Source organism: Typopeltis vanoorti, chromosome 5 (genome assembly GCF_054136105.1).
Source record: "Typopeltis vanoorti isolate ZY-2024b chromosome 5, IOZ_Tvanoo_1.0, whole genome shotgun sequence".
NCBI classification, from domain to species: Eukaryota; Metazoa; Arthropoda; class Arachnida; order Uropygi; family Thelyphonidae; genus Typopeltis; species Typopeltis vanoorti.
Genome location: NC_143553.1, coordinates 145598795 through 145612493, shown reverse-complemented (window position 1 = coordinate 145612493; position 13699 = coordinate 145598795). Strand labels below are relative to the sequence as shown.

Sequence of the window (13699 nt, the reverse complement as noted above, 5' to 3'; positions counted from 1 at the left end):
TGTTAGTTGTACTTGTTTGTTCTCACTGACTCACTCACTAGTTAACATATAAAGAATTTTCTTCACCTTTCATTTCTCTAAAGAAGAGTTAACTAGTAATATCATTATTTGAGACATTTCATGCATAATTTGCATGCTTAAATATTAAACTGCATTACACACTACCGAACTATATCAAATATTAATTAAGGCACTTCAAGTCCAGTTTATAGCTGCATAGTATCAAGCTGGCCCTGATGGCATAAAGCTATCCTGATTCCAGATAGCTAATGGACAAAATGAAAGAGTTAAATTAAAAAAAAAAATCTCAGGATTCAATATCAAAATACCATAAAATTATATTTCAATCAAAGATATTTAAAGCTATTCTTGATTTAAAGGTAGTGTATACTCTAAAAATCTATCAATGATAGATTAAATTTCTTTTCAATTGAATTTAAATTTATAATTTTACACAAACTATTTTTCTATACTGAACTCTTCTACTTCTTCATCTTCATCTGAACTATGTACAGAAAGTTTTACAAAGCATGAATCAGATGATACTGCCCACTCCTGAACCTCAGCAGAGCCAAAGGTGCAAAATATTAATCCTCCAACTGTTGAGATTACAGCTGATATATAAAAGACATTTCCCCAGCTTTTTAAGGTTTCCTTAAACATAAAATAAAATAAGTTCATAAAATGCAATGCTTAATTATCAACTAATCACACAAATTGTGAAAGAAGAAAATTTTAATTGGCTTACATTATGTTGTGTCAGAAAACCAACTGTCATCGGAGCTAAAATTCCAGCCAAATTTGAAAAACCATTAGTAACACCACAAACAGTACCTGAAACAAAACACTTTTTTTAATTCTAAAACAATAACCAAAAAAAAGGTAAATATCTGAGCTATGTTCAGTGAATGATAGGCTTTTGACTTGTTTTTTCAAGGCAACTGTTATAGACACCAAAGCTGGTATTAGCTTGTCTTTAGAAGAATATGACCTTCCACAGATAAGTGAGATTAAAAAGTATTTTAGTTGCAAAATAATATCTTACCCAACTGTACTGGCTTGTTCATCTCCACAGCAAAAACATTTTTTATATTGATACTTGCCTATGAATATTCATATAAATAAAAATAATAATAATAATAAGCTAACATCTTTTATTCCCTTATAGGGAGTAGGCGAGGCCTTTAAACCCTATCTAGCTCTTGGTGACTAAACTGGGCAGTTCAATCTCCACCAGTAGCCAATCAGAGATAGTTGGTCCATGTCTATCACTAATTACAGGCAGCGACTGATGAAAAGACCAACAAACAAGTGTTGCCATCTCTTGGTACCTAACCCTAACAGGATATGTACTGTCTGAAATAATGTGGGTTCTACGGTAAATTTTCTTGAGTTTCCAGGAGAAAAAACCAAGTCTAATCGGTGACTAGACTTGAACTATAAGTCTATCTTCGGGCAGCTTACCGCAGAAGAAAGATGCAAGTGCCACTTCTACTGAGCTACACAGGCTGATATATAAAAAGTCTAACACAAAAATTTCATTAAAATTTGTTTAATATTCAATAAATCTACTTCTCTTTCGGCCGGCCATTACCACTGCTTATTTACCATAAACACTGCAGATTGAAATCCCTACTAAGGCATAGATGTTTGTAAAAACCTGCTGTTTGGACAAGCTTATATAGCTTCTTGAGCTTATGATTAAAATATTTGAATTTTGCCTTTTCATTAAATGAAAATTAAATTACAAAAATAAAATAATAATAATTTAACTTATAATTTATATTAACATGAATGGCTGAAACAAATAAAAGATATACAAGCAGGGGCAAAAAAAAAAGTATCTACTCATTTTTTTTGTCATGGCTTTTTAATTCTTTTAAAGGAAAATATTGGAAAACAAATTATGTTCTATGTTCTGAAACTGTTGATAATGTAGAGCAAATCAGACATGATTCACTCTTTTCTGTTCCATTTTCATCTACATTATCAGACATTTCAAAGTTTCCATTGCTCTGCTTTGTGTCTCTGGGAGGAAAGATCTATAGAGGAAGTGAGAGAAATTAATTACTCTCACTAAAGCCAACTCGTGGAAATCAAAGGAATTGTTTATGATAGAGAACATCCTCAAGCAGTGAACTGTGAATTCATTATGAGTTTGCTATAATAATGAACTCATAATGAAACGGGGTTGGACTATACACCTATCAGTAAATATGAAATAAGATAAATAAGCAAGTTTAAACTTCCATATTATTTCCTTGGTATTATAACTACTTTTTGTAGGAGCAATTAGTAATCTGACTGAACTTGCAAATATACCAAGATACATAAAAATAACATATATTAGTCATAAGCCTGTTAGATAACTAAGAATTTTTTGTCCTGTAAAATGATGTCTGCAATTATATACATGCATCACTGAGTCTCGTTGCATTCTAATTGAACTGGCTGATATGAGGAGAACACTGATTTTTGTTGCATTGAGTTGGTATGTGTGTGTGTGCAAATCATCTCTGCTGCTTTAAGCTTTCTTATATTATTGCTGTATACCACGTATTGGCATTGTAGTAGTTTTTTTTTTTTTTTTTTTAAATATAGTACTACTGTATATTTTTCTTTTGATATGAACAGTTACATTGATTTGTGGTGGCTTTAAATTTTATTTTAAAGTGCTCCTGTCGCAAAAATGCCACAGGAGCAATAAATTTTGTAGGCTGCTAGTTTTCCATGACAGAGTACGTGAAGCCTTAGATGACAAAACATAATAACTACTTTCTATATGTAAACAAATGTCACTGTGATGTCATAATTTTTAATAAGTATGCTATTCAAAGTGCATGAATCTTGTTCAATGTTTGTTGTGTCTTGTTAATAACTGTTAAACGACCTGGTCATTATTTCCTTTTTTAATCAAGATATCCTTGATATATTCCATCTTCATTTCCTTTTGCTTATATCAATAGAAATGACAGAGAATCTGTTAAGATAGAAGTTAATATAACAATTTCTGGGAAATTATATAAGGATATAGAAAGTCTATCATCATTCTGGTTAATAAGGCTACTGAATAGCTACACTGATTTGTGTGGCTTTGAATTTCTCCAGACATATCAGCCTGAACAACAGTAAATAAATTCAGCTGAATAAGTTTTCTTATTTGAATGCACTTCTGTGTAGTAATTTGGTGTTAAACTAAAGGATTCTATGGCTAGTATTACACTCCAACCCAAAAATCTGTAAACCAGATTTTAGGTTAGCATTTCACAATCTGGATATCATCTTAATATCATGCTTCTGAGCATTCTCCACTGAATTTCAAGTATGCAAATTTATGAATAGTATTCCCAACAAATACTATTCATAGATTTGGTTTGATGGACATAATGACTGGAATTATGGCCAAGAAAACCAAGGCTGTGAGATCAACATATTTATGTCTAACAAGTGTGCCTGTTCGCCTGACTAATTTGTCTGCTTTGCAGATTAAAAACCAAAGTTTCTGGGAGGAAAAGACTTGAACCTTTTTAGCTCACCTTCAGCTTAAAAAGACCCATGTATGAAGTCTTGACGTCTTCTTTTCAACTGTGATTATAATCACCATAGTGTCCAGATACAGAGTCCGGCAAAAAAAACGTATACACTAATAGATGTCATCTATGGACTTTTTTCGAATTTGGATCAAATTATGGTAGCAATGTGTAATATGATGTTCTCTCAAAAGATGTCATTACTCACATGAATACTAGCATCAACACATGACTGGTAGGAAAATCAGACAGTCAACAACACATAGCCGATGAAGCAGGATTTGTTGCTGTGAAAGGCCTCCCGGATCTCCCTTGTGCACATCACACAAGGTATCATGGATCTCAAACCTATCACAAATACATGCAATTGTCAGGCATGTTGGAGGTTGTGTTGCAAACTCACACCTCCATTGTCGTTGAACTTCAACAACATTCTCAAATTTGAAATACCACTTTAAAATGGTCTTGCGTTCCTCGAACGACAAGCATGCCTCGGCCATTTTGGTTGACTGCCCTACCGGTCACGTGTTGATGATAGTATTCATACAAGTAACAACATCTTTTAAGAGAACATCGTACTACACATAGCTACTGTAATTCGATCCAACTTTGAAAAATATCCATAGATGACATCTGTTAAAGTGTGTATACATTTTTTTTTTTGATGGATCCTGTATGTCTGTTAAAGTTGATTCATGTCAGTTGAATGCACAGGTCCTTATCTTGTTTTACTGCTATCAGGAGTGTGAAATTTTTCATGCACAGAGAAGCAAGGACAACCTAGTCTGTTTTGTAGTGAGACAGTCAATATGTTCTATGTGCCCTATATTCATTCATGAATTCGAGCTATTCTGTCTATAACCCTTCTGTAAGATAGTTTTTCGGGCTTTTGCAGTCTTCTCTGTAACTCACATTATTTTAATTGTGATGGGCACTAAATGTTAATAGATAACAAGATCTTAGAACAGGTGAATTCATTTAACTACCTAGGATGTATGATCACATATGAAAATGAAAAAGATATAAAAATTGCAAAATATTTAAAAATAACAGGTGTAATTAACTCTATATTTAAACCAAACCAAACCTAGTTCAAAAACAAACCAGATTAAAAGTATACAATACATTAGCCCTACCAGTCTTAATGAATGGAAGCAAAATCTGGACAATAAAACAAAAAGACAAACAAAGATTAACAACAGCAGAAATGACATTTATGAGAAAAACTGCAAAGTATACCCTATTTGATCACAAAAGAAATGAAGAAATTATGAAAGAATTAAACCAAGAACCACTAATAGAAAAAAATTAAAAAAATAAAACATAAATGGATGGAACACATTCAAAGAATGAAAACAGAAAGATTACCAAAACAAGCCTTAAAGTACAAGCCATTAGGAAAAAGAAAACCAGGACATCCTCTTAAACAATTCAACGATGACTTCTAAGGCTGGAACAGGCCATGCTAGGTATGCATGATGATGACTAAATGTTAATAGAAAACATATTCAAAAGTTGGGATTAGTAGTGACTCGGAAATTCATTCTTCAGTATTTATGACTTTCAGTTATCAGTGTTATTATTAATGAAAGTTCCTTCTCTTCATGTTAAAGCTCTAATTATGCCTATTTTCTGTGCTAGATGCCAAGATGAATTCACAGTTTGTGGATTCTGAACATCATGCATTTTTTTTTTTTTAATGTCTACTTTTATATCATGGAATGGTATGATAGTTTATTCAAATTCTGTCTTAAGATTCAAGTGAAGAGTCATATTATAAAAACATCATTAACATATCTAAAACCAACTTTTCCATATTTAGATAGTTCCTTTTTCTTGTTCATAAGTTGCCAGCCTGTGCAAGGACTGATATCTCTGCTCTTCAACCAAAAGGCTACAGGTTTAAATCCCACTGTGGCAAGGGATAGATAATTTTCATTTTTCAAACATGAAACCACCACCACTCTGCTTAATGCAGGCCAGATTACCTTGAAAACTGCTATTGGGTCTTCTCTAAATGCCAGCATAAATAACATACATCATCACTTGCAGACATCTGATTCAGATGTCTGCAAGTGAAGATGAACACCTCCTACTCTTTACAGAAATCCAAATTACAGCTACTTCAGATACCATCCACCTTCAGTGTCCAAATTACACACTTCCTCATTACTTTGTCACAAGGAGGGCACCAGTGACTTTTTGAGATCTGGTGCTATGAGACAGAGACTGTCCAATTCCTTGCTTTTGATCTCCTCTGGTACAATGCTTCTTTAATACCATTCAGTAACATTCATTTACTGTATTTACTGCACTCCAAATTCTGAAAACTATTCTGACCTCTTCACCTTCCTATCCATGAAGCCTTCTGCAATCCAGTTGTCCAAATAGTGAAGTCATCTTAATAGATGATCACTTCTGCAATTCCAATCAGTTCTCTTTTTCAAACATTTCTGTGCAAGCTGTACGTGATCCTGAAGTTTTTGCTATAACTAATGACCGAATGCAAATCATACACTTACTCAAATTCCTAATAACTCTTTCCTCTTACGATACCCTTGATCTTTTTTAACCAGTTATCATTCCATATACACCACAGAAGTCACTTCTCTCAATGACTCCCATTCCAATCTTGTGCAAGTTTCCTCTTACATAGAACATCCCTTCAACCACTCTCAACCTTGTGTCCTTTGGCACTAAAAGGTACTAAGTGAGATCAAATCCAGAACTCCTACTCTTTCTTTCCATGGTCAGACTATTGCTTCTGCTCTGCTGACCCAAATAAGTGTTCCAAGTGAGTCACAGAAATTGTCCTCATAGACAAGGCCTTCATTTCCCCATTCTACACAAAATTCTCATCCACTTTCCAGTCTTTGTTCAATATGTGCCAAAGCAGTTAAAGGGGAAAATAGATTTAAAAAAAAATAATAAAAAAACTCAGCTTACTGTGGGTGGCTTGCAAAACCAGCAGAGTGGCACAGTGAAAGCATGCTGAGCAATGGATTGAAACCATGCAATGCTAATGATTTTCTTTTGGGGTGCTGCTGATGATAGCAGATGAATTGCAGCCAAAAAAAAAAGAATAGGAGATAAGTAGGAGGACAGCTGTTCATTTGAAGCAGCTTAGTATGAGATCAAGGCTAATAAGACAAAATATGTATGCCGGCCAAGTGGTTAGCATATCTATCCGCTCTCCGACCAAAAGGCTGTAAGTTTGAATCCCGCCATGGGTATGGATGTTTGTGATTGTGGTGAAAATACTAGCGGAGGTGGGCGTTAGTGGATTGGGTTGGTGGAGACAGAGTTGAAGAGTAGGTATCCTTCCTCGATGAGTCTTTGGACTCCCTGGAGGTGTCACATAATAATATGGTTGGTTACTGCTATAGGCCAGGGGGTTCTAGGAATGATCTGGAAGATGTACACCTGCAAATTAGTATGATGAGTGCAGGTCAAGTGATTATTATGGGGGACTTCAAGTATGGAGCTATAGATTCGAAGGAAGAAAGATCACACAGCAGGAAGAAAATGAAATTTATACATCTACTGAGAGATAACTACTTGAGGTTATCTCTCAGTAAGTGTATAAATCCATTTTCCTACTTGAAGTTATATTCTTGCTTTCATCCTTTATCCAAGTGCGAACAAACACAGTTTGCATGTTCACTTCATGACTGGGCCACTTGTATATAGAGGCTAATGACTTCACATTAATTGCCTTAGTATTCCATAATGCAATGCACATATCCTTACGAACATGTATAATGCTATGTATTATGGGAAGGGCAACTATCCAGACTGGTTTCAACCTTTATTGAGGTCTCATCAGTGGGAGCCAGACCCAGAAGTGATACCAAGTAGTCAAAAGGTGTGACGTAGAGACAGTGCTGAAAGTTTTTCTACTTGGTTATACTATAAATTACAGATGTCAAGAAGTTATATTCTTGGTTTCATCCTTTATCCAAGTAAAAAAGGATGAAATACTTAAATATTTCATCCTTTATTATTTAATCATCTAATTATTTAATTCATCCTTAGTATCCCATATACAAGTAGCCCAGTTGTGAAGTAACTATTGTTGAAAATGTAGAAGTTGTTAACGTCTTCTTTAATTTAAACAGATCAGAATGACACATACCTCATTCAGTGCACTGAATCACTTCCATTATTTTCTCAATGGTAAGTGATTTTTTTTTTTAGCTGAGGAAGATGCAAATCAGCTCTATGTTTAGATGACATTTTAAATTTATTGTTAAAATAATAATATTAGTAGAACTTATGCTTTTTCAGCGGTCTTTACATGGTTCATGTTGGATCTGTATCCACAATGCCATATAATATAATATAAAACAAAAGACAATTGCGAATGCTGCCGACATGCTGTGTTTATGCTATTGTCTTTTGTTTTGTTATTTATGTTTTTGATTTTCTGCTGTAAATCTTGAAATGTTTGTTAATACAAATCTTCATAAATTGAGGAAATGTAAAATGAGGCCTACATATATTCATATATTTCTTCTTTCTTTAACTTTTTTACAAACCTAGTAATAAACAATTTTTTCATGCTTTTTCTCATTAATATGGAACAAGATTAAGGCATGTGACAAATCGTCAATTACCTTAATATTGATTGTATTTTGGCATCTTTTTAGTGAAGGAAATTTATATTCTATTGCTAATGAGCAATGTCATATCCTGTAAAATGAACACATTTTTCTTTTATTTTTATGGGTAAATACATACGTTTGGAAGAATAAGTTTCAGTCCTTAAAAAATTGGTAGTATCAAGCAAATTACATATCATGTGGAAGCTGATAAAACCAAGCATAAAAAAAATTATGGTACCTACAATACAATATTTAGACAACTTGTTAAAAAGTTTGTGTAACACATTTACCATCATAAGTATCGTTAATTATTTCTTGATTAGATGATAAGTTAAATAATTAAATAAAATGATATAAAATACATGTGACAAAGTTTCCTGACATGATGCTTTTATAAGTTATTTTAAAGTGTTTTTCTCTATAAAAGTGAAGAAAGAGGGAGAAGGGTCTTTCAATGTCTACTTTCATTTGTTAGGATAACAACTCTACCTGAGGTGTAAACATATAAGTCATGTAATATAAAACAAACCTGAAAATGCTGGTGCAATATCTAATGCAACAGGTCCTTCACCACCACCAGAAAGGCCAGCAGCAGACATAGACAATACTAGAAGATAAATGACTTCATTTGGATGACATCCTAGACTAGGTACTAATGCTAAACAGATTGCCTGGCCCATACATGCTAAAATGAAACATACAAATTTTGTATATTACATTTAATTAAACCTAGAAAGGGAAAAAAATCTGTCTTAAAAAATAAACATTCCAAATAGAATGTGACATGTGATATATGGTTGATAATGCTACATCACTACTATAAAAATTATTTTAAAATGTTTAGATTTTTATTTGTTCTGAACTTTGATACCTGACAAAAAATGCCTTCACCATTCTATTTTCTGTCCAAATTCTAACAAATGAAATCCTTCAGCTTTCTCTTTTCTCGATGCATGATCTTCATTCCTTGCAAACATCATTCCCTATTTGCATACCTTCTCCTAACTGAAATTTGATATCTTATCCATAATCACATTTCTGATGCATTAATACAATACCTGGTCACTTAATCACTTAAGGCCACTAATGGGCAGGAATGCACAATATCAGCCTCCAAGTCAACCCTGCCTTCCCATGGTGTGGCAAGTTTCCACATTTGCAGTAAGCATTCCCACTGCAAAAGGATATCTTCCTAGTTGGAAGAAATGCCACCTGGTTAAACAAGCCCCCCCCCCCCTGCTGCTTTCATCAGACAACCAGGGCGAACAGCAAAAAGTCAGCTACGGGACTAAATACCAAATCGACATAAGAAGAATTCAAGATTGGAACCATCAATATAAGAAGCATCAATGTAATAAAAATGGAACTAGCAAAAGAATTGGATAAGTATAAGATTGCATTAATACATCTTACCAACAAAGAAGACAAAAAAAGTGTCATTTTTCTAAGCAACAAATATAAGATGTTATACATTGTGCAGCCCTCACCATCATAATAATCAGAAAAAAAAAGGGGTAGCTATAGTATTCAACTTAAATATGAGAATAATCTTCTTGAATGGCAGGCGATATCAAGTAGAGTGATATGGGCAAATATCAGAATGGAGAACTGGACAATCAGACTTATTTGTGCTTATGATTCTAGTAAGGAAGAAATGGAGGAATTTTTCAAGGCATTACATAAGACAGCTAACACATGGAAAAAGAAAAGTTGGTCCTTGTTGGAGACCTAAATAACAGAGTAGGAAACGAGTACCAGACATAGAAATGTTTGGGAAAATTTGGAGTCAAGTGCAAAACTAATAATAATGGTAAGTACTTACTAGATTTCTGTTCAGGACATGGACTAGTTATTATTAACACAATGTTCACATAAAAATGTGCACCAATTCACATGGAGAGAAGACACAAGAAATAAATCTCAGTGATTATATTATTGTTGACAGCGATGTTTTCTGACTGTTTCAGGCCACAAGAGTATACAGTTTGAAAAAACTGGAAGTGATCACCATTTAGTATTGAACAGAATAAAATTGAATTCCATTCTGAAAGTCAGCTACTGGACGGAAGAAAGTTTAAAAACAAAGCAAAGTTGAGCAGATTTCAGAAATGAACTGTAAACTCAAATATACAAACATAATTCAAGAAAAAATGAAAGTGTTGAAAATAAAAACCAAATCTTCGAGAGATTGCAATGGCAAACTGAAGAAAACATTGATTGATTGACTGATTTAGCTAGAGAAGAATGTGGTAAAGTTGTCTGAAGATAGAAAAATCAGAACTCCATGGTGGACTCAGGAAGTTAAAGAAGCAGTAAAGGAAAGGAAGAAAGCAAAGTATTGTGTAAAACTAGCTAAACTAAACTCATGGGAAGACTATTGCAAGAACATAGAAAATAAATATCAGGAAGGTGACAAAATATTCTGGAAGCTATTGAAAAATCTTAGAAATAGAGGAAAAAGTACTGTTAAAGGAATCAGAGATGATAATGGTGACATGGAGACTGAAGATAAAGATATTCTAGATGTCTGGAGTAATTACTTTGAAAAATTGCTAAATTAAACTAGCAGTGAGAGAAAACACTCAGCAAGAATGCACGTCGATACTTGAAGTAAAAAAAAAAGCCATTCAAATCTTGAAATGTGAGCAGGCAGCTGCAGTTGATGATATTCAACAAGAAATGCTCAAATATGAAGGTGTAATAAAAGTTTTACAGTGACCACACTGTATAATTCAGGTCTGGTCAGAGGATTGAATTCTAGATGATTCAAATAGAGCTCTCATAGCACCCATCTATAAAAAGGGAAATAAAACTGAATGTGGGAATTACTGAGGAATTTCCCTACTGAGTGTTACTCGTAAGATTTATGCAAGTATAGTTGAGAAACAGCTGAGAAAAATTGTGGAAGATAAGCTTGGAGAAGAGTAGGCCAGATTTAGGCCCAATTGAGATTGTCAGGATCAGATTTTCATCTTAAGACAAATAGTGAGAAATCATGGGCATATAGTATGGATCTGCATTTAAATTTTGTAGATCTGGAAAAACCATATGACAAGGTGCCAAGAGAAAAGCTGTTTACAATACTACAGTTATATGTTGTAACTGGGATGTTATAAAAAAATAAACAAGAAATACTTAGTCTGTACTTGGGTTGTAAGTCAGCAGTTAAAACTGAAAGAAGTACAGGAAGATGGTCCGATCAGGTGTGAGTTAAATCAGGTGTGAGAAAAAGGTGTCATTATCTCCTCTGTATATGCATCACATTATAAATATAAAAATTAAAGAAGTTAATCTCAGCTCTTTATTTCATGCAGGTAATGTTATAGTTATAATCCAGTACATGTCTGCAGGATTTCCTGACTAAATTGAATAGCAACAGTAATACATTTAGTATGAAAATCAGCAATAAAAACACAAAGACCATGAATATAGGCAGAAATACAATACTGAAAACATCAACTGCATCCTGAATGGAGAACAACCTATAGAACAAGTAAAACATTCCAGTTATTAAGGCACAATTTTTGGTGGACACAATAAATTAAATATGGAAATTGACAAAAGAGTTAGCAAAGCCGATATGGCAATAAATCAGTTGAATACATTTATGGAATAAAAGAGAAATTAGTCAAAACACTAAACTAGCTGTATACAGACAGTGTTCAAACTAATTTTAACTTATGGATGTGGGAGCTGGGTTAGAAATAAAGAACTTGATAAGAGAGTGGAAACCACAGATATGAGAATTCTGATAAAGATTGGGGAGTGGACAGACGAGATTAGTGGCAATATCATATTAAAATGAGGATGTTAGGAAAGAATTTGACATTGTTAGCATTCAGGAATGTGTTAGCAGAGCTAATCTCAGGTGGTATGTTCACTTAAACAGAATGGGAGAGGGAAAGGTTGGCAGAAATACTACCAAGGACTACAGACTGATACAGTCAAAAGTGCTTAAAAAAGAGAAATATAAGATCTTATAATTCAAATACAAACTTATTTATTAATTACTGACCATTTACGAAAAACAAATCTACATTAGAACCTATAGCAGTTTCGCCAGCAAACTGTCTGGCTTTTTCAAGACATTTACGGAGACATGAAAACTAGTAAATGTCTTTTCATGTCTCCGTAAATGCCTTGAAAAAGCCAGACAGTTTGCTGGCGAAACTGGTGTAGGCTGTAATGCAGTAATTAATAAATAAGTTTGTATTTGAATTATATAAATGACCAAATATGTTTAGTTTAAACAGTTTAATGAAAGAGCTCATAATATTAGAGTCTTGATTGATAACAGATTAATTCGAAGGAATATTGTTGATTGGAAGTTAGTATTTCTAGTTTTCAGGGATACTTATGTCATAGTATTATAAGTTATCTACACATAAACACAAAGAAAAGTATTATTCATTAAATATACTGGCAAATATTTCAGTTTGAAATTAATGAACTATCATCAGTGGCTTAAACAACCGTTTTTTTACAAGGCAGAATACAAACAATTGACTTATTCAAAATAGCACAAGCCGCGTGATGTTAAATCGCTAATAGCGTTATGCTTTCACTGAAGAAAAGGTTAATCATGTAAAATAAATTGCATAAATAATTCATATTATTTTGCATGATAATATAAATTATTTAATTATTTATACAGTTTATTTTACATAATTAACCTTTTCTTCAGTGAAAGCATAATGCTATTAGTGATTTAACATCACTAATAGCTTAAGCTTACTTAAGGGTGCTTAAGGGTCAAAGCTGTATAACTGAGAGGAGACCTCCACATAGCCTTTAAAGGAATGCGGAGAATCGACCAGGGCTTCGGACCTAATGTCCAATCCTCACCTTCTCGTGATGTACCCTGTTGGGTATCTACTTGGATACTGAACGAACGAGGATGGGCTGGCAATTTGGGATTTAGCCGAACAAATTGTATTCTTATTGGTTAAACCAAAATTAAAAATGATGGTACGACATGACAAAATTTCATGCCGGCTGGGGCGTCGTCCGGTTAAACAAGGCCCCTGTTGTTTTCGCCAGGGAACCAGGGTGAACAGCGAAAAGTCAGCTACTGGAACAAATCTGAAAACAAACACCGACTCAACATCACCAGAGTTAAAGATCAGTACTATCAACGTAAGAAGCATGAATGACAAAGAAATGGAGCTAGCTGAGGAATTAGATAAGTTATTAGATAAGGAATTAGATATTAGATAAGATCGACATAATCGGGGTGACTGAAACAAAAAAGACCAAAACTGGTGAGATCTTTCTGAGCAATAAATACAAAATGTTATATTCAGGCAATGACAATCAAGGAAAAGAAGGAGTAGCCATAGTATTCAACACAAAATACGAGGCTAATCTTCTTGAATGGCAGTCAGTCTCGAGTAGAGTAATGTGGGCAAATATGAGAATGGGGACCTGGACAATGAGAATTATTTGTGCCTATAGTCCCACAGAAGGTTCTACTAAGGTAGAAGTGGAGGAATTTTTTGAGGCTTTAGAAAAAGCCACTGACACAATGAATATTGTGTCAGTGGATAGTACTACATGAAAAATTTA

General features: G+C 33.7%; 1 protein-coding gene across 1 annotated transcript in view; it reads right to left on the bottom strand.

The window, feature by feature from the left end:
- Nucleotides 1-459: 459 nt before the first annotated feature.
- The window catches only part of LOC150106909 (sialin-like), an 86723-nt gene continuing 73483 nt past the window's right edge, over nt 460-13699 (bottom strand). Inside the window, exons 8-10 of the mRNA XM_090393502.1 lie at nt 8664-8819; nt 749-834; nt 460-654 (exon numbers count right to left, since the gene is read on the bottom strand). Coding sequence (XP_090249628.1) covers nt 460-654; nt 749-834; nt 8664-8819 — 437 coding nt within the window. The remainder of the gene's footprint in view (nt 655-748; nt 835-8663; nt 8820-13699) is intronic.